This window comes from Artemia franciscana, chromosome 11, assembly GCF_032884065.1.
Source record: "Artemia franciscana chromosome 11, ASM3288406v1, whole genome shotgun sequence".
NCBI lineage: Eukaryota > Metazoa > Arthropoda > Branchiopoda > Anostraca > Artemiidae > Artemia > Artemia franciscana.
Window position 1 is genome coordinate 4,061,213 of NC_088873.1, and position 24,453 is coordinate 4,085,665.

Below are 24,453 nucleotides of genomic sequence, written 5' to 3' on the forward strand. Positions count from 1 at the left end.
ATATTGAAGTGCTACTGCCTCGTATGCAACCATATTAATTAAAATTAAATTTTAATTAAAATATTTTTGAAGCATTTTTTTTAAATATGCTTTGTTATATTTACCATTACCATATCTATCATTTGTCTATTATGTACTCACAAATGAAAATAAATTTTTAAAGTATAATATAGAAAATTCTTTAATGAGTCATGGTACATTTCCAGAGCCCATTTTTTATTGAATAGAGAATTTTAGTGCTTCCTTAATGATCAAGTTGGATAATAATTTTGTATTTGAATGTGAAAATACATCTTGTTAAAATTATATTCAAGTCACATCGCCAAACAATTTCTAATATAACAACAAATATAATACTGCGTTTACAAATAGATATGTTTAGGCTGTTTTATTTTAATGGTATTTACCATTATAATTATAATTGGTTGCAATTCTGAGTTCAGTAATAGACGAAGTTAGACCCAGGAGCATTAGTTGTCAGGTGGCACTTGCCCTCCCCCCGTTCTTCGATTTCGAAAAATACACCCCCTTAAATTTCTGTGAATTGACATCTTCTTTGAAAAATTGAACAGATAAAATTCTTGTGTGGTTTATTATACTTTTCATTCTTTTTTAGCCTTCAGTTACATTGCTCAAAATCAAGATTCCTGAAGATCTTAGTAATATTGTTGATAAGCTGCAATTTACATTTTGGAGGGGCGATTCTGGAGCAATTGTAACTGCTGTAAGTTGTCTTTAAGCACTTTAACCTTTTATTAAGTCTATTTTTCTTAACGTTACTAGAATTTATTACAAAATTTCTTTTTGAACCATATTCAGGATCGAATAGTCACTAAAAAGCAACTCTTGTCAACATAAGCAAAATCTTGAAAACAGAAATTTAATAGTGCTATATGTCAGTATGTAACAAAAAGAAGATGTTGTAAACTTTGTTTAGAGTTAGACTAGGTTGTCAGCTGTTCAAAAACCGTACTTGGCCTTACCTGAATTATTTAATTACCTTATAAGCTTATTTTTGTTTCTTTTTTTTTTACTGGTGATTAAATTGCCAGGCTTTTCACATTTCTAGTCCAGTTTTTAAGTAGGATAGCATTTTGTTTTTGAATGGTTTAGTTGATTAATGTTTTTTGTTTTTGATAAATTTTTTTTTAACATACTTGAAGCTACGAGAATTTGTTACAGAACTAACCATCCTCTTTTGAACCATATGTGGCAGTGGGCAGTAAATAAGGCTCTTGCAACAGAAACCAAAGCTTAAAAAAAAAACAGAAATTCACAATGACATGTTTATTGATAAACGAAAAAGAATATTTTCTTTTAAACTTTGTTTGGAGTTAGGCTAGGTCGCGAGCTCTTCCAAAACCTTTTCTGGCCTCATTCGAGTTATTTAATTACCTTCCAAGCCTATTTTTTCTCTTTTTTTTTACTGGCGGTAAAATTTCCAGGCTTTTTGCATTTCTATTCCAATTTATAATTAGGATAGCTTTTCATTTTTGAATGGTTTAGTTGATTTGTTTTTTAAGCCTTAAATAAAGCCTCATTACTTCTGAAAATACTAGAATCAAACAGTTCGTGGTAACGAACTGTAGTAAGGAGCGACCCGGCTCAATAGTAAACGAAACTCTAAAAAACGGAATTTTGATGCTAAAAGATACATCAAAAGAATTGAATTTTTACGCTGATTCTAAATATATAAGTTTCAATTAATTTAGTCTTTTTCATCAAAAGTTATGAGCCTGAGAAAATTTGTCTTATTTTGGAAAATAGGGGGAAACATCCCCTAAAAGTCATAGAATCTTAACGAATATCACACTATCCCATTCGGCGTATCAGAGAACCCTACAGCAAAAATTTCAAGCTCCTATCTTAAAAAATGTGGAATTTTGTATTTTTGCCAGAAGACAAATCATGGGTGCGTGTTTATTTGTTTGTATGTTTTTTGTTTTTTTTCCCATGGGTCATCGTAACGACCAAGTGGTCCTAGAGTGTTGCAAGAGGTCTCATTCTTACGGAAATGAAAATATCTAGTGCCCTTTTTAAGTGATCAAAAAAATTGGAGGGCACCTAGGCCCCCTCCCACGCTCATTTTTTTTCCAAAAGTCAACGGATAAAATTTTTAGATAGCCATTTTGTTCCGCATAGTCGAAAACCATAATAGCTATGTCTTTGGGAATGACTTACTCCCCCACAATCCCTGGGGGAGGGGTTGCAAGTTACAAACTTTGACCAGTGCTTACATATAGTAATGGTTATTAGGAAGTGTACAGACGTTTTCAGGGGGATTTTTTTGGTTTAGGGGTTTGGGTTGATGGGAGGGGGCTATGTGGGAGGATCTTTCCTTGGAGGAATATGTCATGGGGGAAGAAAAATTCAATGAAAAGGGTGCAGGATTTTCTAGCATTACTATAAAAAAACAATGAAAAAATAAACATGAAAACGGTTTTTCTATTGAAAGTAAGGAATGGCATTGAAATTTAAAACGAACAGAGATTATTACGCATATGAGGGGTTCTAAAAATACTTTAGCATAAAGAGCGAGGTATTTAGGAGGAGATAAATACCTCGCTCTTTGTGCTAAAGTATTTTTAGTAATTTCAACAATTTATTCTACGGCCTTTTTGATTCAGGGGTCATTCTTAAAGAATTGGGACACAACTTACGATTTAGTGTAAAGAGCGAGGTATTAACGAGGGTACAAACCCCCTCGTACACGTAATAAAAATATAAGAATATAAAAGTTTGTTACGTAAGTTAATTCTTAAGTTACGTATATTTTTTACTAATATAAACGTTCGTTAAAAATTAAAAGTTCTAGTAGCCTTTTTAAGTAACCGAAAAATTGGAGGGCAGCTAGGCCTCCTTCCCCACCCCTTATTTCTCAAAATCGTCTGATCAGAACTAAGAGAAAGCCATTTAGCCAAAAGAAATTTATATACAAATTTCATTTCAATAATTTATGTACGGAGAGCCAAAATCAAACATGCGTTAATTCAAAAACGTTCAGAAATTAAATAAAAAAACTAGTTTTTTTAACTGAAAGTAAGGAGTGACATTAAAACTTAAAACGAACAGAAATTACTCCGTATATGAAATGGGTTGTCCCCTCCGCAATCCCTCGCTCTTTACGCTAAAGTTTGACTCTTTGCCACAATTCTACTTTTTAAAACAATTAAAAGCTTTAGCGTAAAGAGCGAGGGATTGCGGAGGGGACAACCCATTTAAATGCCCATAATATAATAGCCCATAACTCCTAAAAATGGTGTCAGATAAAAACAAGAAGTCCATTATCAGAACCGCCTTGTCCAAAATCCCTATTTAACAAACTTATCGTCCTTTGGCTTTAATAAAAGTAAAATGTATTAACTTAAAAAGCGAGAAACGTGGCTGCAACCACGATATTCTGTATCGACTGTATCTCTTTTATTTTTTTCTGTTCTTTCTCCTCAGCTAGCAGGGCATTGGAGTACCATAGGGAGCTGTTTAATGGCTCTTTTTAAAGGAAATTGCTACACCTACTGCCTTTTCTGATTTGAAAAAAAAAAAAAAATCAATTTTTATGGAAAAATTAAAAGAAAATGGCATCTTGTCCGACTTAGAGACCTTGTCCCGGGTGCTTTGGGGGTTATATCAACCCTAAAGTTATAGTTATTTAACCTTTGTACTATTTTGAACAAAATACCTATCTCAAGTTTTTATGGAGTGTCTGTGGCGGAAAGAGGAAGGAAGGGGTGTTGTTGGTTGCCTTTGGTTACTTTTGACCCTTAGAAAGGGTGAAAGTATAAGGGTTGTTCCTGTGTTTGATATGTCCAAGCTTCGTAGATCCATCTAGGGTTGATAAGATCATAATGTATGCTTTGAAATTATGTAAATAAAAGAGGGCCTTGGACACTATGTATTGGGCACGTTCTTCAACTTGCTGGCTCACAGAAAGTTCCTTCTGAATTTACAATTGAAAAGATTGATCTTGAAAGAAATGTCTTATCAAAAGATACATGCGTTGTATCTTCATGTATATGATGATTTAGTTTTTGTCAAAAATTGCATTTTATTTTAATATTTTGGTGTTATTGGCTTGAGTTAGTTCTTTACTAAATACAATTTTCAAAAAAAATTATGGAGCTGTTTTCGAGAAAAATGTATACATACATAAATAAATACTTATACAATTATTCCTCTCTTAAAGAAAGTAGATAGAAAAAAAAGAAGTGACTTTTCATGACGTCATTTATAATGATTATGATATGTTAGCAACAATGTCTGTCGTGTAACAGGCGTAACATAGAGGATAATTTAAGCTTTTTTTTAGCATCAAAAATTACCGACTGACTCTAATCGTAAAATTGGGAAATTTTCAGTTCAAATACTCATCGTGTAACGTCTTGTGCTTGTTTTGAGGCTAGTGGTTGTCTAGGAGTTACTGATATTACCCATTGATTAGAGTCGATGCTCTAGGGTTGACTAAAGTAAAGAGCCACAAGACTTCAGTCTATTATTTTCTTTCCAGACCCCTTGGCAATGTAAACTTCAAACGGGGCTCATTTGATTGTAAATCATAATTTCTTGTGGCCTTTTTAAAGGTCAAAAGTGATCAAAGGTGAACGAGTTACCTCTTTCACTCCCTCTCCCTTTCCGAAATACGGAACTTCAAGGGAGTCTTGAGAGGAATGCTGAACAAAATCGAACACAATACATGATTGCTGGTTTTCAAAAGGGTTTATCAGCAATTTCTAAGGAACTATTGACACTGGCAGTAGACAAACGTATGTTTGTAGTAGTTTTTGCTCGTTTTAAGTTTGACTTGAACATTAAGTTTAATTTTTGTCGTTTCAAGATTTGTTTTATTCGTTGTTTACCATTATCTGTTATCTTTATGTTTAATATTGTTTTTGTGGTTTAGATCACTATAGTTTAGTGTATTTAAATTTCAGTTAATTTTAGGTTCCATTTATTCTTTGACAGTAATGACAAAAGTTGCATTTTTAGTGTACATAGAGGCCACACCGCTGTTATCTAAACAACCATAATTAGGGAAAATATATATTACACACAAGAAAAAGCCTTTCAGTATTTTCAGGAACAAGTAAAGAACGAACTACGTTGTCGTCGCTGTTATAGAAGACACCCTTTATAATATAGTCGATATAGCCTCGTAGATCCCTTAATTTTATCTCGGTAGCTACTGACTTCATTGTTACTGACGTCATCGCGTAATTTTGCTACAACATTATGGTTTTAACCTACGATTATGACGTCATTCGTCATTTTTTGTACGAAGATGCAATTTCTTTTTGTCAAAAATGGATTAGCTTTTTAAAATTATGTTTTGTTAATTTATGATGTTCCAGTGCCCTGGTAGATATGAAAGCAAAATAAGAAAATTAAAACGAAGATATATCAGTGCTAGTAATGCAAAAAAGTGAGTTTCTATGTTGTTCACGCCAGGGGATTGTAAGTTTTCTGAATAGGGTTTTCGTTCATGGCGATTCCACTGGTGTAAGTTTTTTCGATCCAACGCTGTTTTTGAGGGTTTAAGGGACATTTCGAAAAATATTCTTAAATTTGTTTTCAAATTACATTTTATTATTAAGACAAATTTAGATAATGGTCATAATTCCAAAATCACCTAGAAATGGTAATTTTGTTTCACTTACCATTTTTTATCAAAAGAGGTTTTTAATTTTGTTACTATTGGCTGTGGCTCGTCCTTTACTATGCTGTTGCTGCTGATGCAACCATGAGTTCGCAGATATACTATTCTAATAACCCCGTACCACACAGGGTCTTTCGATTTGCATTACTACTTCTCCAAGGATAGATTATAGCCCCATAGGGGCTTAAATTGCTGAAAAATGTAGGTAGATTAGAGACAATATATGGTTAACCTTATCTATCCCATATCCCAGGATAATTTAAGACCTAAACCATCCTCCCTCCCCTTTTCCAAAACAATTCCTAAAACCCTTATCTTAGTCTCCCCTAGCCATTCCAAAAATAGTGTAGATATTCTATTTTGATGATCCGGCAACACAGAGTGTCTTTTGGGTTATTTTGGCAACACAGACACGCAACACACAACACAAGGCAACACAGGGTGTCTTTTGGGTTATTTTGGCAACACAGACACGCAACACAACACACACGGCAACACAGAGTGTCTTTTGGGTTATTTTGGCAACACTGACACGCAACACACAACACAAGGCAACACAGAGTGTGTTTTGGGTTATTTTGGCAACACAGACACGCAACACAACACACACGGCAATACAGAGTGTCTTTTGGGTTATTTTGGCAACACTGACACGCAACACACGACACAAGGCAACACAGAGTGTCTTTTGGGTTATTTTGACAACACAGACACGCAACACACAACACAAGGCAACACAGAGTGTCTTTTGGGTTATTTTGACAACACAGACACGCAACACACAACACAAGGCAACACAGAGTGTCTTTTGGGATATTTTGACAACACAGACACGCAGCACACAACACAAGGCAACACAGAGTGTCTTTTGGGTTATTTTGGCAACACAGGCACGCAACACACAACACACGGCAACACAAAGTGTCTTTTGGGCTATTTTGGCAACACAGACACGCAACACACAACACAAGGCAACACAGAGTGTCTTTTGGGTTATTTTGGCAACACAGACACGCAACACGCAACACACGGCAACACAGAGTGTCTTTTGGGTTATTTTGGCAACACAGACAAGCAACACACAATACACGGCAACACAGAGTGTCTTTTGGGTTATTTTTGCAACACAGACACGCAACACACGGCAACACAAAGTGTCTTTTGGGTATTTAATTGTGAAAAGATTTCAAGTCTTCTAGCAGCTTACACAATAGTTAGACAACATTAAGGTTGACTAGAGGCAAAAGTTTTAGCTTCTTCACCAAAATCAAAATTTTAAATTTTACCTCCCCCTCTGTCTCCCTTCTCCTATGCTATTTGAGTGTCTCAACCCTACCTCATCCTACATTCCTGAGATATAGTTTAGATTTTGGGTAAGCCAAGACGCATATAGTCTTTTTTAAGTTACTCATACCCTTTCCAACAGATCATAGTTGAATGGGGATCAGGCCTATTCCCTCCGGACACTTCTGTCCGGAACACTCCCCAGGACAATCACTAGTATTAATACCACTAGGAGCCGAATCACTCTTTATGTATAGTTCGCTACCACGAACAATTTGATTGGTATATACAAGTCTTATTTTTCTTTTTTTTTGTAGAGGGGATATATTTTTTTTGGGTAGGGGCGAGGGGTTGAGGTAAAAAAAGTTGATTTTTACGTCTTGATTGGTCGATATTTTTTGGGGATGGGGCTTAGAAACACAAATGCGTAAACTAGTAACATATCCAAGAGGAGAAGAAGTGTAAAATATCTCACTGAGTATGTGATTTTTCCAGCATTTTGTATAATTCTTCGTGGTCGCCAGTTCTATGCTGCTATGATGGTCTAAAAAATGATGGTAATGATGGTAAAATGTAAATGATGGTATAATGATGATGTAAATAAGAGCTCTGAGACACGATATCCTTCTAAATATCAAATTTCATTAAGATCCGACCACCCGTTCGTAAGTTAAAAATACCTCATTTTTTCTAATTTTTCCGATTTAACCGTCCCAGGATAACCGTTCCCAGGATTTTGTATAATTCTTCGTGGTCGCCAGTTCTATGCTGCTATGATGGTCTAAAAATGATGGTAATGATGGTAAAATGTAAATGATGGTATAATGATGATGTAAATAAGAGCTCTGAGACACGATATCATTCTAAATATCAAATTTCATTAAGATCCGACCACCCGTTCGTAAGTTAAAAATACCTCAATTTTTTCTATTTTTTCCGATTTAACCGTCCCAGGATAACCGTTCCCAGGATTTTGTATAATTCTTCGTGGTCGCCAGTTCTATGCTGCTATGATGGTCTAAAAATGATGGTAATGATGGTATGATGGTAATAAATATATGCACTTGTCTCGTTTAAACAATTACTGTCCTTTTTCTCGTCGATAATTTCTTGAAAGAAACTATGAGTGTTGCAGCTGGTTTTAGACTCACCTCTTCAGACAAGGACCCCAGTGGCTCCTATGCGTAAATGTAGGTATATTTGACCCTGGCTATCATGGTAATAACCTTATTAAGAGCAAAAATGCTTGGTGTAGCGCAACAGAAAACAACGGGACAAAATCATAGCCAGGTAAAACAAAAAATGGCTACAATATTTTGAGTATTTGAACTTTAGCCATCTGCTATTGTTTAATTTTTTACATTGAAAAATCGACGAAAATAAATACATCTTCAGTTCACTAAAACCTAGAGGATGTAACTGTTTACTTGGTAAAATCTCCACATACCTTGTTGAAATATTTAGCACGCCTAGGGGGAGAATGAATTGATGAATCCCCCCTCCCACTTTATAACAGTCTTGTAATAATTAACAGTAATATTTCCATTGCTGAGACATCAAATAAAACTATACTATCTTTTGGTTATATCTTTATACCTTAACCCCCCCCCTTAACGCTTGTTTAAATATTACCTTCTTTTTCAGACTTCCTCTGGCTACTTGTTATTTCACTCGTTTAAGAAGGAGGATCAGCAATGCCTAGAACAAGTTGACTCACCTAGCTTGAATTTAGCAAGAGAAAGCGCTGAACTGTTTTCAAAAGAACCACTACCTAAGTACTCATCAGTTTTGGTAAGGATATTTCCCCCTCCCCCCTAGTATTTTCACTTGTTTCACATTTTTATTATACTCTATCTTCTTGAAACACTTTGACTTTTAACTGAAAAAATTATCTAGGCTTGAACAGAAGAGTAAAAGTTAGTTTTTGATAATTGAAACTTGTAAGAAAAATTATTTAGTTCTGAAATAGTAATTAATTGTTTTTGTTCTTATGATTTTTGATTTTAAGTAGGATTTAGCCTTATTTCAATTCAGTCTTAAGCTGATTTAAAGTGTGAACCAAAATTAGCGAAATGACCTTAAATTCTTTTTGTTCCACTGAAAATTATATTTTTCATTTTGCCAAAGCGGCGGTAACATGCGCTCCTCTAGAATACCATATCTAGACACGTGTCAGACAAGGAATCAATGCCTAGATAACTAAAATTCACATGTCAAATTTGGTGCTTGTCTAAACAATTTACAGCCAAGTATCCAGTTCTAGATCCTAGAACTCAAAGTCTAGAATTTTCGACTACAGCCATTCAGAATAGGTCAAGTTCCACTATTTTCTTCACTACAGCCAATCAGGATGCTTCAACATCCGTTATTTTCTTCATTTTAAATTGAATTCATTTTCTTCATTATTTTCTTCATTTTAAATTGAAGTTTACATTTTAAATTGAAATTTAAGTTTTGTTTCTTCATTGATCTTTTTTTTTCATTAAAAGCAGATATGTCACATCAGACATAATAGTGAAGCACGCTAAGGTAATTTTTCGGCATCTATCATCTAATATCTTAGTGACAATAAAAACAGGAATTACAGTTTTGAAAGGTTTGCCACAACAAGCTCTCTTGATTGGTTAGAAATGACGACTGTAATTCATTTTAAATTAAATTTGTAGTTTTAGCTAAGCACTGAATTTTTACTTGTGGTAGTTAACAAGACTTTGATTTCTGGTCAGGCAATTGTCTTGATGTGGGGTTCATGCTAGAAACGCATGTGAACACCTCTGAAATGGAAATACAACTAAGCTTGAACACACAACGAAGATTGGATTTATTAAAAAAAAAAATTAAATGGGTTTGCTTTGTGCATGACCCTCATAGAGGTCTGGTTGGCTGATTGTGAACCAGGATATGCAAGTAAACCTCTTCTCATAACCTAAAAATAATTAAAAACAGTAAATTACACCAGAGTCATATTGACGCTAAAATGGCAGACCACAGCGTCAATTTGGTTTAAGCTTCAGCTTTTTCCCTTGCACTCTGTTGCTTATTCTCCTTCATAGTTGCCACACTCTTGTTGGCACTCCTTTAAAATGAAATTACTGTGAGGCAGTTGCTAAAATAAAATTACTGTGGCTGTGCTTTGTGCGTGACATGTCTGTAAATCCCGTCAGCTAGTTTTGAGCCTGGACCTACAAGTGAATCTCTCTCCGTGACCAACAATGAATTATAAAACTTTAATAATAAATATAATAAATTTTAATAATAATAAATGGGATATCTATTCCCATTTCAAAGCTTCAGGTTGTCATTGAAATAGCAAACTGCAATAGCACTTTTGGTTACCAAGTTTTACTCCTTTTCTCGCACTTTCCTACTTGTTCTGTGGCTCCTCCTCTAAGATGAAATTATGGCAAATAAAACAGTTGACATGTATGGCAAACAATGTAGACAATGCAAACCTCTATAGTAATATATTCGTTACAAAATTTAGCTATGATAAGTTCTGTTATAACTGCCATGGCTCGTAAATTTATTTCTGTTTTTCGAAAAAGACACCGAGATTTACAAGAATCAAATTTTGCATGTTGGCGTGTAATCAATAAAATTTTGTTTACCTTATCGATGCTTATTCACCAAGGAAGAGGGAGGAGGATGGTAGTAGCTTACATACCTTGTTTATTCCCCCCTCCCCATGTTCCAGGATTTGGGGTAGTTTTGCCAATACAGAGATAGAAAAATAGTTCAAAGGAATATTACGATTTTCTATCCTAATTAAAAGGAGTTTGCCGTTATATCATGTGCTGTCACTTTTGGTCTCTAAAATGGAATTTGGTTTCCTTTTAAAGAAGAAATAGATTTTAGATGTAAATTTCGAAGAAATTTATTTTGTTATCCCTGAACAGATTTCTACTAAAATACGCTGTTTGATATTAGAACCCAATTTAAGCCGGCATACATATCCTCTTCACGGAATCGTAACATGATTCTTCGTCTGAAATGCTCCAGATTTACTCAAAGGAGTCTTCTAAGGTAGTTTCGTCATTTCTTGAAGACCAGGTGAGGATTAAAATCCTTTTGGTCCCCTTTCTAGTGATGTTACTGTTAGGTAATACATAGAAAAAGTAAGATTTTTATAATATTTTGTTTTCATTTTATTTCCTTTTTTCCTGTTTTTCCCTTCTTTTAAATTCGGAATTTTGTTCATTTGTCTGACTAGCTTAGCTTAGATTATTTATATTTTATTCATTTATACTTATTTATTTTCTTTATTTATTTTAATACCTTACTCCAAAGTATTCCTATGCTTCTATTCCTTCAGCAATTTTGCTAGTACTTTATTTAGTAAAATGAAACTTCTGGTTCTAATGCAGTGATTAATTTTGTGATTTAGTTTATAAGATTGTATCGCTTTAGATTAGGAAAAGCAATTTTTTAATATTTTTTGTTCTTTTTTGCATTTATTTTATCTATATTTTTGTATTTAACTGGCCTTTATCGCGTTTTTAAGCAAATATGACTTCTCTTCATCTTCATCATCAGTTTATTTTTAAGTCATGAGACGAACAATAGAACCTGTATCATTTCGTGGCTTTGTCTAATTTCCTTCCTTCCTCCAATCTATATGTTTTTTACGTACAACTATGTTTATTATTATTTTTCAATTTAATATATATTATTGTATTTTTATACTATTACACTCGTTTATAATAATACTATTATATTATTATTGTTATATAGTATATTATATTTTGTTATTATATTTATACAATTGTTAGTGTTTTATTATTTTTAATGATAATATTAGAATTATTATTTTTTAAATTATAATTTACATTATATATCATGTATTATTACAGTCCTATAATAGCAACTATATTATTATAGTATTCTTATACTCGTGTTCCTGGATCAATTCTATCCATTTCTTGTTGGAGAGATGAAATTTATGTATCTAACACAAATGGACAAGTTTTGCGATTCAGATGGGATGGTACTTTAAATGAAGAATTCTGCTTCGACCTGGAAGAAGTCCCTTTCACTGTTGATCAGCTAACTGCTAGAAGTGAGTCTGTTTTAAGTACATTAGTAAGTTTACTATTACCATTATATAATAAGTAACTATTTACCATTGATCTAGCTGTTAGCAATTTCCCTTTTTCAAAATAATTAAATAAAAAAAAAACTAATTTTTTTAGCTGAAATAAGGAGCGACATTAAAACTTAAAACGAACAGAAATTACTCCGTATATGAAATGGGTTGTCCCCTCCGCAATCCCTCGCTCTTTACGCAAAAGCTTTTAATTGTTTTAAAAAATAGAATTGTGGCAAAGAGTCAAACTTTAGCGTAAAGAGCGAGGGATTGCGGAGGGGACAACCCATTTCATGTACGGAGTAATTTCTGTTCGTTTTAAGTTTTAATGTCGCTCCTTACTTTCAGCTAAAAAAATTAGTTTTTTTATTTAATTTCTGAACGTTTTTGAATTAATGCATGTTTGGTTTTGGCTCTCCTCAAATAAATTATTAAAATGAAATTTGTATATTAATTCTTTTTTTGGCTAGATGGCTTTCTCTTAGTTTCGATCAGACGATTTTGAGAAATAAAGGGTGGAGAAGGAGGTCTAGTTGCCCTCCAATTTTTCGGTTACTTAAGAATGCAACTAGAACTTTTAATTTTTAACGAATGTTTTTATTAGTAAAAAATATAAGTAACTTAAGAATTAACTTACGTAACAAACTTTCATAATCTTATATTTTTATTATGTATACGAGGGGGTTTGTACCCTCGTTAATACCTCGCTCTTTACACTAAATCGTCAGTTTTGTCCCAATTCTTTAAGAATGACCCCTGAATCAGAAAGGCCGTAGAATAAATAGTTTAAATTACTAAAAATACTTTAGCATAAAGAGCGAGGTATTTATCTCCTCCTAAATACCTCGCTCTTTATGCTAAAGTATTTTTAGAACCCCTCATTTGCGTAATAATCTCTGTTGGTTTTAAGTTTCAATGCTACCCCTTCCTTTCATTTGAAAAAAACGTTTTCATATTTATTTTTCATTGTTTTCTTATAGTAATGCTAGAAAATCCTGCGCCCTTTTCATTGAATTTTTCTTCCCCCATGACAGATTCCTCCAAGGAAAGATCCTCCAACATAGCCCCCTCCCCTCAGCCCCACCCCCAAACAAAATAAAATCCCCCTGAAAACGTCTGTACACTTCCCAATAACCATTACTATATGTAAACACTGGTCAAAGTTTGTAACTTGCAGCCTCTCCCCCAGGGATTGTGGGGGAGTAAATCATCTCCAAAGACATAGTTATTATGGTTTTCGACTATGCTGAACAAAATGGCTGTCTCAAAATTTTGATTTGTTGACTTTGGGAAAAAATAAGCGTGGGAGGGGGCCTAGATGCCCTCCAATTTTTTTGGTCACTTAAAAAGGGCACTAGAACTTTTCATTTCCGTTAGAATGAGCCCTCTTGCGACATTCTAGGACCACTTGGTCGATACGATGACCCCTGGGAAAAAGAAAAAAGAAAAAAGAAAAGAAAAATTGTCTTCTGGCAAAAAATACGAAATTCCACATTTTTGTAGATAGGAGCTTGAAACTTCTACAGTAGGGTTTTCTGATACGCTGAATCTGATGGTGTCATTTTCGTTAAGATTCTACGACTTTTAGGGGGTGTTTCCCCCTATTTTCTTAAATAAGGCAAATTTTCTCAGGCTCGAACTTTTGATGGGTAAGACTAAACTTGATTAAACTTATATATTTAAAATCAGCATTAAAATGCGATTCTTTTGATGTAGCTATTGATATCAAAATTCAATTTTTTAGAGTTTTGGTTACTATTGAGCCGGGTCGCTCCTTACTACAGTTCGTTACCACGAACTGTTTGATAAGCCGTTGATTTGCCTTTCTATGACTGATTTTCGTCAGTTTTCTGTTTATGTGCGATTTTAGCATTAACAAATTTGCTAGTAGTATGTAAATTTACCTTTGATTTACCATTTTATTGTTGACTTTCGCTAATTTTCTGTTGATTGACCATTTTACAATCTACCAAACTGCTAGTAGTATTTCATTTTAGTTGTTGACTTGCCATCTTACGTCTAAGAAAGCTGCTAGCAGTATGCCATTTTTACGCTATACTGTTTATTTGCCACTTTGCCCTTGATTTTCACCAAGTTGCCGTTGGTATTTTGCAGTTGACCAAGCTGCCAGCAGTATTCCATTTTTAAGCTATATTGTTGATTTGCCACTTTACCTTTGATTTTCATCAAGTTACCGTTGGTATTTTGCAGTTGACCAAGCTGCCAGCAGCATTCCATTTTTAAGCTATACTGTTTATTTTCCACTTTACCCTAGGTTTTCATCAAGTTACCTTTGGTATTTTGCAGTTGACCAAACTGCCAGCAGTATTCCATTTTTAAGCTAAACTGTTTATTTGCCACTTTACCCTTGATTTTCATCAAGTTACCGTTGGTATTTTGCAGTTGACTAAGCTGCCAGCAGCATTCCATTTTTGAGCTATACTGTTTGTTTGCCACTTAACCCTAGGTTTTCATCAAGTTACCGTTGGTATTTTGCAGTTGACCAAGCTGCCAGCAGTATTCCATTTTTAAGCTGTATTGTTGATTTGCCACTTTACTTTTGATTTTCATCAAGTTACCGTTGGTATTTTGCAGTTGACCAAGCTGCCAGCAGCATTCCATTTTTAAGCTATACTGTTTATTTTCCACTTTACTTTAGGTTTTCATCAAGTTACCTTTGGTATTTTGCAGTTGACCAAACTGCCAGCAGTATTCCATTTTTAAGCTAAACTGTTTATTTGCCACTTTACCCTTGATTTTCATCAAGTTACCGTTGGTATTTTGCAGTTGACCAAGCTGCCAGCAGCATTCCATTTTTAAGCTATATTGTTGATTTGCCACTTTACCCTTGGTTTTCATCAAGTTACCTTTGGTATTTTGCAGTTGACCAAACTGCCAGCAGTATTCCATTTTTAAGCTATATTGTTGATTTGCCACTTTACCCTAGGTTTTCATCAAGTTACCTTTGGTATTTTGCAGTTGACCAAACTGCCAGCAGTATTCCATTTTTAAGCTAAACTGTTTATTTGCCACTTTACACTTGATTTTCATTAAGTTACCGTTGGTATTTTGCAGTTGACCAAGCTGTCAGCAGCATTCCATTTTTAAGCTATTCTGTTTATTTGCCACTTTACCCTAGGTTTTCATCAAGTTACCTTTGGTATTTTGCAGTTGACCAAACTGCCAGCAGTATTCCATTTTTAAGCTAAACTGTTTATTTGCCACTTTACCCTTGATTTTCATTAAGTTACCGTTGGTATTTTGCAGTTGACCAAGCTGCCAGCAGCATTCCATTTTTAAGCTATATTGTTTATTTGCCACTTTACCCTAGGTTTTCATCAAGTTACCGTTGGTATTTTGCAGTTGACCAAGCTGCCAGCAGTATTCCATTTTTAAGCTATACTGTTGATCTGCCACTTTACCCTTGATTTTCACCAAGTTGCCGTTGGTATTTTGCAGTTGATCCAGCTGCCAGCAGTATTCCATTTTTAAGCTATACTGTTGATTTGCCACTTTACCCTTGATTTTCACCAAGTTGTCTTTGGTATTTTGCAGTTGACCAAGCTGCCAGCAGTATTCCATTTTTAAGCTATACTGTTGATCTGCCACTTTACCCTTGATTTTCACCAAGTTGCCGTTGGTATTTTGCAGTTGACCAAGCTGCCAGCGGTATTCCATTTTTAAGCCATACTGTTGATTTGCCACTTTACCCTTGATTTTCACCAAGTTGCCGTTGGTATTTTGCAGTTGACCAAGCTGCCAGCAGTATTCCATTTTTAAGCTATACTGTTGATCTGCCACTTTACCCTTGATTTTCACCAAGTTGCCGTTGGTATTTTGCAGTTGACCCAGCTGCCAGCAGTATTCCATTTTTAAGCTTTACTGTTGATTTGCCACTTTGCCCTTGATTTTCACCAAGGTACCGTTGGTATTTTGTAGTTGACCCAACTGCCAGCAGTATTTTATTTTTAAGCATCCCGCTAAGATTCGTGGAGCAATAGTCTAACACTAGCTGAAAAGTCAACTTTGCATGCTTATTTGTTAGCAAAAACTTCATTTTGTTACTTTCGCAGCTGTTTTCTTTTTTTTTTCTGGTGATCAGTGATTTGTAGCTCGGAAGCGTTATGATATACAAACTCGAATTTTTTCCCGCTAATGGGAATCGTGAAATAAAATAGAAAAAGATTCCATGAAGTTTTTAAAATTTTCAGTTGTTTTCCAGATAAAAACTTTTTTTCAAAGACAAATCAAAGACAAAAGTCAAGACAAATTACCTTGGCTGGGAGATCAAAATTTTTCAGTAAAATTTACTTCTGCAGAACATCAAATATCTCTTTGAGAACCAGATACCGAAATTCCATTTCTCATGTAAATTTTTTTAGGAATAATTCTTGAAAAGTCGATTTTCGAATGTTTATTTCCGAATTTACGGGCTGTTTTATGAAATTTTTGATTTGCTGGTTTTTGTAATTCATTTGAGCAATACTAAAAAAAGTGATCTGTGGTGCAAGATCACATGCACTTTCCGATATACGGCATTATTTCATTCACATACAAATCATTTCCAAAACTAGATTGACGCATTATTTTTTATACCCTAGAGGTAATCTTTTTTCTTGGTAAATTATAATCTGTTTTCCAACGTGGACAGGTCTTGGTATCTCAAGAACTGGAGCTAACTTTAGTTTTCCCGGAAATTTAATTCGTTCTGTACCTTTGATTTTGAAGTTTTGATTTTGCAAACTTGCGGCAATTTTTCGCATGTAAAAAATCCTAGCTTCGAAGTTTTCGGGGTTGTTTTCTGAAATTTGTTGTTTGATGCCTTTTATATTTTAATCGAGTAATATTATGGAAAGTAAGCAAGATGATCTCTCTCATATATTAAATTGCTTCATGCACTTAGAAATAAATTTCAATGTTGTCATACAATATCAAGTTTGTTAAACATCCTAGAGGTAATTTTCAAACAGTTCGTGGTAACGAACTGTAAGTAAGGAGCGACCAGGCTCAATAGTAACCGATATTCTAAAAAACGCAATTTTGATAGCAATAGATACATAAAAAAATTTAATTTTTATGCTGATTTCAAATATATAAGTTTCACAAGTCTAGTCGTACTCATCAAAAGTTACAAGGCTAAGAAAATTTGCCTTATTTTTGAAAAAGGGAGAAATATCCTGAAAGTCATAGAATCTTAATGAAAATCACACCATCAAGTTCAGTGTATCAGGGAACTATACTGTAGAGATGTGAAGTTCCTATCTGCAAAAATGTGTAATTTTGTATTTTTGCCTTAAGAAAGATCACGGATCCGTGTTTATTTGTCTTTTTTCGCAGGGGTGATCGTGTCCACCCAGTGGTCCTAGAATGTTGCGAGAGGGTTCATTCGAACGGAAATTAAAAATTTTAGTGCTCTCTTTAAGTGACCAAAAACCTTGAGGGCAACTAAGCCCCTTCCAACGCTCATTTTTACCCCAAAGTCACCAGACCAAGATGTTCAGATATTCATTTTGTTCAGAATAGTCAAAACATCTGATAACGGACATGTCTGTTGACGCACTGTGGTCGTGATCTTAAAATAGACCCCGTATCTGAGGATGATTTATCACTTTGCGTAGCAATTGTTTTCTGGTGGAGGATTACCAGCCCAACCGACCCTAGGCCTGGGGCGTACTAAACACTGGGGTGGGCTCCAACCACCCGGTGAGGTTCGGGCCACCCAATACAGCAGGATTAGTTTTAACGGCGGTGGCGAGTCTTTTTATCCAGCGGGATGTGGCTACCTGCTGGTCACCAATTTCCAAGAGCCGGACGAGTGCCATGCTGAATCGAACGCTTGCTCATAATCTATAAAATTAAGATTAAAAGTCATGTTCGTTTCAAATTGTGTTCTGTTTTATTTATTAATAATATTACAGACCAAGGAGCTTTTGGGGGTACTAGTATTGTGTATTATCGTATCATGAAAAGAGAAATCACCAATGCAACAGCACAAACAAAAAAAAAAAAAAAAAAAAAAAAAAAAAAAAAAAAAAAAAAAAAAAAAAAAAAAAAAAAAAAAAACGGCATTGGACTTTGCAGTCCCTACCAGCGGTGCTGATCTCTGTTTCATGGCTCCACAGCCAGGAACCGCGATGGGGGGATGGGAACCAGCCATCCTGTTCTTTCACACACCATTCATATTTAGAGCTGGGTCGATTATGCCTAAGCTTACAGAGTCACGCCACTGACCTCTGTTCCAAACCAAATGACCAGTGAGACCTGGACTCGATCCACTGTCCTCACGGACGAAAGATGTCAAGCCTAGCATGCTAATCACTGGGCTAGAAATTTAAAGCGAGGCAAAATTAAAGAAAAAAAAATCGATACTGAACTTTCTAAGAGTCCTGACGACGTGAAAAAACTGGCATTGTATTGGAACCTTCACCAAAATACCGTTCCTCATTGCTTGCTTGCTTGCAGCAGAACAGGTATTTTCTGCATCACCCTGCATCGGAAATTCAGATGTTTTTGTGGGAATTTGTTTAACCGTAAGGCTCGCCTTCTTTGGAGTTGGTTTTCCCCTCTTTATATGCGATTATATAAATGAAGTAAAGTAAATAAATAAAGGCGGTAATACATAATATATATATATATATATATATATATATATATATATATATATATATATATATATATATATATATATATATATATATATATATATATGTATATATATATTTTGGCCTTTTTCAATTCTTGCCGGTTATATGCAAATTGTTTGAAGAGTTTTAGATTTTTGTTGATGTAGGTTTTTTCTTTAAAATTCGACTTTCAGCTCCAGTCAATTTGGATTCCTTGATGGAATTTCTTCTGAGTATCCAATTTTATTTAACGACTTTGGTTTATGATTGTTTGGATTCTTGCTATTTTTTTCGACCCAACTTTCTTATGAAATTTGGTACAATTTTTGGAAATTTTCAAAAATCTTTTTTTTCGAAATGACGAAGTGTAAGTAAACCGACTGATGACTTCTCCCTATGTCTCTAGGATTATGCAAAAATACTACTTTTCATATTTATTGAAATACTTGAGCAAACGACTTAGAATACATAGAACTGAACCCAATATGTGCCCACACGGGAAATGGTTTTGTTGGCGGCTTAAAATCTAGATGTCAAGGATGTCAAAATTTTACTCTTGCTTAGTAAATGCACGAGCTGTACGCAGAACAAGGCGTTTCCTATGAGCCGTCATGACGGCTGTAGGAAATTTTTTATACTTTCATGTGTCAAACGGTACAAACAAATAGGTATTGATAAATGATTACATAAAAAAAACTAGTTTTTTTAACTGAAAGTAAGGAGCGACATTAAAACTTAAAACGAACAGAAATTACTCCGTATATGAAATGGGTTGTCCCCTCCGCAATCCCTCGCAATTACGCTAAAGCTTTTAATTGTATTAAAAAGCAGAATTGTGGCAAAGAGTCAAACTTTAGCGTAAAGAGCGAGGGATTGCGGAGGGGACAACCCATTTCATATACGGAGTAATTTCTGTTCGTTTTAAGTTTTAATGTCGCTCCTTACTTTCAGTTAAAAAAACTAGTTTTTTTTATGTAATTTCTGAACGTTTTTGAATTAATGCATGTTTGATTTTGGCTCTCCACACATAAATTATTAAAATGAAATTTGCATATTAATTCCTTTTTTGGCTAAATGGCTTTCTCTTAGTTTTGATCAGACGATTTTGAGAAATAAGGGATGGGAAAGGAGGCCTAGTTGCCATGCAATTTTTCGGTTACATAAAAAGGCAACTATAAATTTTTATTTTTAACGAATTTTTCTATTAGTAAAAAATATACGTAACTTAAGAATTATCTTACGTAACAAACTTTTATATTCTTTTATTTTTATTATGTATATGAGAGGGTTTGTACCCTCGTTAATACCTCGTTCTTTACACTAAATCGCAAGTTTTGTCCCAATTCTTTAAGAATGACCCCTGAATCAGAAAGGCCGTAGAATGAATAGTTGAAATTACTAAAAATACTATAGCATAAAGAGCGAGGCATTTATCTCCTCCTAAATACCTCGCTCTTTATGCTAAAGTATTTTTAGAACCCCTCACATGCGTAATAGTCTCTGTTCGTTTTAAGTTTCAATGCTACTCTTTACTTTCAATTGAAAAAAAATTTTCCATGTTTACTTTTTCATTGTTTTTTTATAGTAATTTTAGAAAATCCTGGGCCCTTTTCATTGAATTTCTGTTCCCCCATGACACATTTCTCCATGGAAAGATCCTCCCACATAGCCCCTCCCCTCAACCCCACCCCCAAAACCAAAAAAAAATCCCCTGAAACTGTACACTTTCCAATAACCATTATTATATGTAAACACTGGTCGAAGTTTGTAAGTTGCAGCCCCACCCCCAGGGACTTTGGGGGAGTAAGTCATTCCCAAAGACATAGTTATTATGGTTTTTGACTATGCGGAACAAAATGGCAATCTCAAAATTTTGATCTGTTGACTTTGGAGAAAAAATGAGCGTGGGAGGGGGCCTAGGTGCCCTCCAATTTTTTTAGTCACTTAAAAAGGGCACTAGAACTTTTCATTTCCGTTAGAATGAGCCCTCTTGCGACATTCTAGGACCACTTGGTCGATACGATGACCCCTGGGGAAAAGAAAAAAAAAAAAAACAAAAAAAAAACAAACAAATAAACACGCACCCGTGATTTGTCTTCTGGCGAAAAATACAAAATTCCACATTTTTGTAGATAGGAGCTTGAAACTTCTACAGTAGGGTTCTCTGATACGCTGAATCTGATGGTGTCATTTTCGTGAAGATCCTATGACTTTTAGAGGGTGTTTCCCCCTATTTACCTAAATAAGGCAAATTTTCTCAGGCTCGTAACTTTTGATGGGTAAGACTAAACTTGATGAAACTTATATATTTAAAATCAGCATTAAAATGTGATTCTTTTGATGTAGCTATTGATATCAAAATTCAATTTTTTAGAGTTTTGGTTACTATTGAGCCGGATCGCTCCTTACTACAGTTCGTTACCACGAACTGTTTGATAATTTGTCTCTTTTTGTTTTTCTCTATCTTAATTTTCCTTAGAATTAACGACAATAATCTTGTGTAGTTAAATTATTTTGCTTGATTTTTAGAGTCAACAGTATACAGTATGGCAGTATTTCATTCAGTTCATGACCTTTTTATTTTCTAATCTATATGTTTATGTGGCAAGTCCGCGAATTCGGCCATTTGAGCTTGTGAGTAGTCGTTTTGAAATAAACCGCTCACTTATTCGTTCATTCATTCGTAATTTTACCACGAAAACATTTTTTACAGCATTTTTGCCATCTGAACCGACAATTTATGCCAAGAATCTCGAGTATTCTGCGCTTATTGGAGGGTATGCCTTGGTTTTCAACAATGGTCGTTGTGCTCTGTTGACATCAGCTAGTCTTTTTTACCACCCAAAAGATTTGATATGTCTTTGGATACCAAGGGACGATGTTACCTGTACTTCCATGAACCATAGATACAGACTTATAGCGTGTGGATCAACAACGTATGTAGATTAAGCATTTTAATAGTTTAGTTTGATATATATATATATATATATATATATATATACTATATATATATTTTATACTATATGTTATATATATAATATATATATATATATATATATATATATATATATATATATATATATATATATATATATATATATATATATTCCTCCAACTTTTACTTTGGTCAAAATAATTATCATATTCGTAATAGGAACAATCCTATTTAAGTTCCTTATAGTCCTTGTGCAAGGTCAGATTTTAATCCTTTAATGGCGATTCATATTATATGGAATTAGTTCCCTGAATCAGCTCAAAGTTGCCACTCATTCTGTTTGTTCAAAAAAATTGTTAAGCTTTTCTGGCCTTTTAGAAGCAATTTTTATCTGTTTTTCTTATAGGCTATGCTATTACTTTATTGGAATCTATTTAATCCACTTAATTAATTTAGTCTATTTAATCTGTTTATTTTTTTTGTTCCATAGTTTTTATCCTATTTGTGTCTATTTTTTTGCTCCTTTTTGCGGTACATTCATGCCTAATCCCCCACCGCTCAAGTTGTTCATTCATTGACGCTGTTTTTTTTGTTAGTTTCTTCCAGCTTAGCGTGAGACAAGACAAAGAGAAGTGACAGAATAGATGAAAAGTATATAGTTCGGACTACACAAACATCAAAAACAAGACCCCCCCCCCTATTCTGCAAATATGTTGTTTAAATTAAGTAGCGACTAGGACCTCACTGCCTATCCATCACAAACATCAAAAACAAGAAGAACAATAGGGAATTCTTTTTGCAAGACAGTGGAAATCCAATTTGAATGTATATTTTGGCCCTATGTCCAAGAGCCGTCCACAGCAAAACATAAATATCTAGAAGAAGAAAAACTTACAACAACATACGACCAATAGAACTGAAATAATTTTTTTTTTTTACAGTCCTAGCATATTTATATTCTAAATCAAATCACCTTCATAAGTTAAAAGAGCTGTCGTGATCTCCTTCGTGGATCGTGGCCTAAACATGTGTTCTGATTCCTGCATCACAGCAGATCTAAACTTTATCAGAGACATACTTTTTTGAAATGGGTATCTTATTTTATTTATTGATAGTAAAATTGATAGTGATAGTAAAAATAGAGGTCGAGGCCGAAGGCCTCGACCGAGTCTGTTGATTTTTGAATTGAAAAGGGAATAGTTGTGGGAAAAGTCAAGTCATGGCCAATTGTAGAAAAAGCCAAGACATATTGTGCAATTAAATGGGCATCAATTGCAAGGTTAATTTTACCCCTTTGATTGCCATTGTTACTGTCTCCCACTTATGCTACACCTCTCATGCATGTCACTACACAATGCCGAACGTAGACTGAAAAGACACTCCCGTAAAATCAATGGTAGTTTACCATGAGAATCCCGATAAGTCCTCAAACATAATTTACCCCCCATACATACCCAAAAATCACTACAAATCTTAAAGTCTGCACACAAAATAATCTGTATTTAGTATTTACCAGTAATTTCAAAATCATAAATCTTCTAACTTCTGGTAAAGTTAAAACCCCAGGTGCTCGCCAGGGAGGGGTCTATCCAATACCATGCAACCGGAAAATACTATGTAGGTAGAACTCACCAGAATTTAGAGAAACGCCTACAACAGCATAATGACGGTATCCCCAAAGCTCTAAATTCTAATATTGCTGCTGTTTCTCTTGATCCTGCTTTAAGCAGTCATGTATTTGAAAATCCTATCCACAAAATACTTTTTGAAGAGTCTGCCATTATTAGCAATGGCCTAGGCATAAAGCAGGTAGCTTGAGAAGCAATTGAGATCAAACTTAAGACTAATAATAATATTTCCTTAAATAGGGACCTGGGGGAACATTCACTAAATGCTCTATACACAAATTTAAGGACGATCTTGCAAAATATTTTAAGAAACCATTAGATATCAAACAGTTCGTGGTAACGAACTGTAGTAAGGAGCGACCCGGCTTAATAGTAACCAAAACTCTAAAAAATGGAATTCTGATACCAATAGCTACATCAAAAGAATCGCGTTTTAATGCTGATTTTAAATATATAAGTTTCATCAAGTGTAGTCTTTTCCATCAAAAGTTACGAGCCTGAGAAAATTTGCACTATTTTAGAAAATAGGGGGAAACACCCCCTAAAAGTCATTGAATCTTAACGAAAATCACACCATCTGATTCAGCATATCAGAGAACCCTACTGTAGAAGTTTCAAGCTCCTATCTACAAAAAAAATGGAATTTTGCATTTTTTGCCAGAAGGCAGATCACGGATGCGTGTTTATTTGTTTTTTTTTTCCCAGGGGTGATCGTATCGACCCAGTTGTCCTAGAATGTTGCAAGAGGGCTCATTCTAACGGAAATGAAAAGTTCTAGTGCCCTTTTTAAGTGACCAAAAAAATTGGAGGGCACCTAGGCCCCCTCCCACGCTAATTATTTTCCCAAAGTCAACGGATCAAAATTCTGAGATGGCCATTTTATTCAGCGTAGTCGAAAAACCTTATAACTATGTCTTTGGAGACGACTTACTCCCCCACAGTCCCCGTGGGAGGGGCAACAGGTTACAAACTTTGACCAGTGTTTACATATAGTAATGGTTATTGGGAAGTGTACAGGCGTTTTCAGGAGCATTTTTTTGGTTGGGGGGGAGGGGTTGAGAAGAGGGGGATATGCTGGGGGAACTTTCCATCAAGAATTTGTCATGGGAGAAGAAAATTTCCATGAAGGGAGAGCAGGATTTACTAGCATTATTAAAAAAAACAATTAAAAAATAAATATGAAAAAGTTTTTTCAGCTGGAAGTAAGGAACAGCATTAAAACTTAAAACAAACAGAAATTATTACCCATA

At 34.6% G+C, this 24,453-nt stretch overlaps 1 protein-coding gene across 1 annotated transcript in view; it reads left to right on the plus strand.

The window, feature by feature from the left end:
* LOC136032704 (guanine nucleotide exchange factor subunit Rich-like) overlaps nt 1-24,453 on the plus strand; it is a 131,123-nt gene that overhangs the window by 6,667 nt on the left and 100,003 nt on the right. Inside the window, exons 2-5 of the mRNA XM_065713009.1 lie at nt 617-724; nt 8,579-8,725; nt 11,813-11,990; nt 21,354-21,576. Of these exons, the coding sequence (XP_065569081.1) occupies nt 617-724; nt 8,579-8,725; nt 11,813-11,990; nt 21,354-21,576 (656 nt within the window). The remainder of the gene's footprint in view (nt 1-616; nt 725-8,578; nt 8,726-11,812; nt 11,991-21,353; nt 21,577-24,453) is intronic.